General features: G+C 33.5%; 1 protein-coding gene across 1 annotated transcript; it reads right to left on the bottom strand.

Annotated features, from left to right (window-relative positions):
* Positions 1-1670: 1670 nt before the first annotated feature.
* LOC141690480 (uncharacterized) lies at positions 1671-2198 on the bottom strand. The gene has a single exon (XM_074495274.1). It carries the CDS (start codon positions 2196-2198, stop codon positions 1671-1673), a length of 528 nt encoding a protein of 175 aa, XP_074351375.1.
* Between the last annotated feature and the right edge of the window lie 2160 nt (positions 2199-4358).

Raw genomic sequence — 4358 nt, forward strand, 5'->3', positions numbered from 1 at the left:
TCACAGAAAAATTGATCTAGGAAACATATATCGCAAAGCTGCATATTAGTGATCCTAGGTCTTGCCTTTTCTTTTATTCTCAGTAACTCCTGCAGTTTATCAGAAGCTTGATTAATTCCTAAGAACATTGTATATTTGCCATCTAATACATTTTCAAAGGCTGTAACGGGACTCATGACTGGTTCCCAAGTGGTGTTTTTAATAAAATTATTAATGACACCTAAAGTCTTATGTTCGATCAATAATAAAACTGTGTTCTGATCATCATAAGCGTCTTTGTTAGTCTGAATAATAAGACTAATTTCTTTTGCCCAAGTGTCTATGAGCTCTTTTCTGTTTGGCTTTCCGTCAATATTTAAGATATTATTACCAAAAATATTAGAACTTCCTTTAGCCTCAGAATTATTAAAAGGATAGAAATTACCTTTCCTTTTTCTGCTTCCTTCAGGGTTTTTTGTACCTGATGTTTCTCCTGCTTCTCTTTTTGGTGAAGAAGATGTTGAAGGAGGTGCCGAAGTTTGATGAGTGTTCATCCTGAGGTTTTCTATTTCCTCATCTTCAGAACTATCAACTTCTCTCTCTTGAAGGTCTTCCTGTTCTTCAGAACTGAAACTTTCAATTGTGTTAAGAATATTGTAATCATTAAAACCAAATAAAGATTTTAATTCATTACTGTCTTCTATTTCTTGGTTGGCTTTAGATTCATCATCTAACTCCATTAACCTGATTGCTTGTTCGAGGACATTATAGTTGTCATCGTTAACCTGCAATTCTTCTTCTTCTATGTTATCTCAGAAGAATTTTTCTACTATTTTTAGGTAATTCATGTTGATTTCTTATCAACACCGAATGGCCACGTCAGACTGCCAGGATTTTTTCCAGTTCCTAGCTCTTCGTTCCCGACACTATAGTTGGGGTAACTATATTTCCAGATCTTTGATTCGTGCTCTGGATCTTCATCTGTTGTGATGATTTCTTTTCCTTTATGCTGCCTTTTTTGGAGGGCTTCAAGGATTTCATGGTTGCAAGGACATTCTTGAATTGTTGCTTTCAATTCAGTAATGATCTTTGCTGCTGCTGCCTCAATGTTATCTGTAACATGGTTAGCATGCTGAATTTTAAGCAACCTAAGGATTTCTCCTATTTGTGGCTTAATATTTCTATCGAAATCTTCTAGTAATTCCTTAATGCTCATCCTAAGATTTTCTTAAGGTATTCTATGATTTTATTGAACTTGAAGTCAGTAGCTTCATTATCACATACTTTAGTGTTTCTAAGCTGTGACAACTGAACTTCTAATTTTTCAATATTAGCGTTCTGTTTTACTAAGAGCTTTTTTATGTCTCTCAGAATTTCTATTTCCACATTACTCCCCCCTTTCAAAGAAGTAGAATATCTGTTGAAGATACTAGGTGATTTTGAAAATTTTTCACTGGGATCTTTACTTAGTCCGAAGTAGGACAGTAAGTTGTAGATTCCTAGTAAACATCTTCCTGTAATCTGGTTAAGATTATTCGTTGAAGACACAATAGTGTTAAGGCTATTACTTCCTACAACACCACTGAAGACGTACTTCCTTGGTTCAAGGTCTATTCCTTCATTTAATTTCTTAAACTCTAGAATTTTTCCTTTTTTATAAATATGCGGGTGCATATTAGTATTTAGAACGACTATAGATGATCCAGTTTCTGACATAAGTCATCAACTCTTCGGGACATGCTATGAAGTAATTCTTTATTAGAGGTATTAGAGGATTCACCAACCTCTAAGGTTCTTCCTCTAAAACTCATTCTAGGTTTTTGTCCTAGAATTGGTTTATTCTTTGCAATATCAATTGCCCAAGAATTATCTAAAGGACTGATATCTGAAAATTGCTTTTCTTCTACAGATCCTATTTCTGAGAATACATCATCTAATTCGATATATTCATTTTTCTTATAGTCAATGCTATGATGACTATTGGTTAAAGCATAAGCAACAACATAAGTTAAGCTAAATACTTTATCACCTGCATTCATCAGATTATGTCTCTCAAAGTCATGTACGAAAGATAATATCTGATCAAGATTTTTAGTTTCTAAGCTAAAACCAAATTTAGGATAGACAGTAAACATGAATTTTTGGTATGCTAAATTACCTCTAGCAGCACCTAAAATACAGTCTTTTCGGTCATTGATTCTATTATCTATTAAAGCCATTTTAATAGGAGAATCTATTCCTTCTTGAAATTCTGCTTTAAGCAAAATTTTTATAGCACCTAAGTGAACTACACTGATAGTAGATCTTGTCTTAGAGTCTATTTTCAACAAATTTTTGGTTATCTCTTCCTTAGTGATTAAAGGCAGATAAACTAAACCTGTAGTATCTTTTATATCTACATGCATTTCTTTGGTAGAGATATAGTAAAAGATATTGTTTTTTCTTTTAAAATAATTTAACATAGGAATGTTAAATATTTTCTCTTTTCTTAAATCGAGTTTGCTTCTTTTGATTTTAGAAAGAATTTCTTGCTTTACCAAAAAGCTTGCTTGAAAACCTTTTTCATTTTCTGAAAACTCGATTTCCAAATTATTTTCATCTTGAGTTTCCTCAGGATATTTTTCTGTTAACAAACTCATTTATGAACTCTTAATAAGATCATAACTGAGAATTCTTTTAAGAGAAGATATCTCTGTTTCTATTTGCATAGAATATCTATTATAGAATTGAACTTGTTCAGTTTTAAATTCTTCTAGATCCCAGATAAGAGATCTAATATTTCTATTGTCTTTTTCACGGACAATCTTTTTAGAAACCTGTAAAAGGTGTTCTAAATATTGATAGTTATTCATGGAAATCATGGCACTACCAGATATATTTACTAACCACGGATGGTTATTGCTACTCATAAAATGAGAAGATTTAAAAAGATTTAACACTTATTAAAAATACAGAGTTCTAAGCATTTGTATTTGCAGTAGGGTTCAATAATATAATACCTGATTTTGACATACCTGAGTTCTTTGTGAGATATGATCCGAGAATTTATTCAATTCTGTAGTTTTCCTGATGTTGATTACTCCAAGGATGCACCTGCTTCCCTCAACGGCCACCTGCCTAACGGTACTTCGCTATGACTTACTCCCTCCAGGATATAATCAACCCTTGATACTAAAGAATCAAATAAACAACAAGGCTCTGATACCAAAACGCGGAACAACCCATGAGTATTGTCAAAATAGGAAAATATTATTTATTTCTACTTCACCTGCAACTGCAACTGCGAGCTTGGTTGGTTTGTGAGGCCCTTCCTTGATTCTATCAAGGTATTATGGATCTGTTGCTTCCAGGAACATGGTCATCCTTACCTTCCATATGGGATATTCAGATGGTCTCAGTATGGGAACTCTGATAGTCTCATACCGACTTTGAATTTGTGTCTTTGGAGGTTCTTCAGTTTTGGTAGGCTTAGTTGGAGTTTCTGTGTCAGACATGATTGTGTTTGAATCTTTAACTGTATGTGTGTTAACAGATTAGCTCTGATACCACTTGTTAGGTCACACACACTGTAGAGGGGGTGAATACAGTGTATAATACAATCAAATCGAACTTTAATATATTAAGTAACAGAAAACAAACTTTATTGAAATAATAAACTCTGTTACAGTATGGAACTGTTACCTCTCAGTGATGAACAAATATCACGAGAGCTGCTAGGGTTACAATGAATAATCTTCTCAAATATGATAACACTTATAGTTTAAACCCTATGTCTGTGTTTATATACTACACAGTTACAAGATAATCGCTAATTGATATGGAATATAATTCTGCTTCCTAAAATATATCAATCAGATATCTTTTCTTCCAAGTATTCCATTCTTCACGGAACTCCTTCTTCATGCATATCTCTTCTTATGTTTATCTCGATCTTCTTTCCTTTAATCAGCTACTGTCCTTATCTGATCATCCTTCAGCACTTAAGTTCTGATATCTAACTTCTGATGATTATCTCCTGATAATATAAGTACTGATATCCTTAAGTCCTGACTTCCAGTATAAGTATTGATCAACAGTTAAGTACTGATTTGTCCTGTTAAGTAAGATCTGAAATCTAAACATAAATTATATTAGCCATGACATTATCAAATATATCTAACATTCCAGTAGGGGTCTGAGCGCCCGCTCAGCTATGCTGAGCGGCCGCGCAGGGACGGGAAAATTAGATTTATTATTTTAGACTCCTATTTCTGTTTGGCTTCCAACTTCTGAGTAATCTGAGTTTTATGGGATTCCTATATAAGTAGATTTTAGAGACGTTTCACGTGTGTTGGATCATTGTATTAATCAAGGAGCGAATGAGATAAGGAAGAAGACCG

This window comes from Apium graveolens, chromosome 10, assembly GCF_009905375.1.
Source record: "Apium graveolens cultivar Ventura chromosome 10, ASM990537v1, whole genome shotgun sequence".
Lineage (NCBI taxonomy): Eukaryota > Viridiplantae > Streptophyta > Magnoliopsida > Apiales > Apiaceae > Apium > Apium graveolens.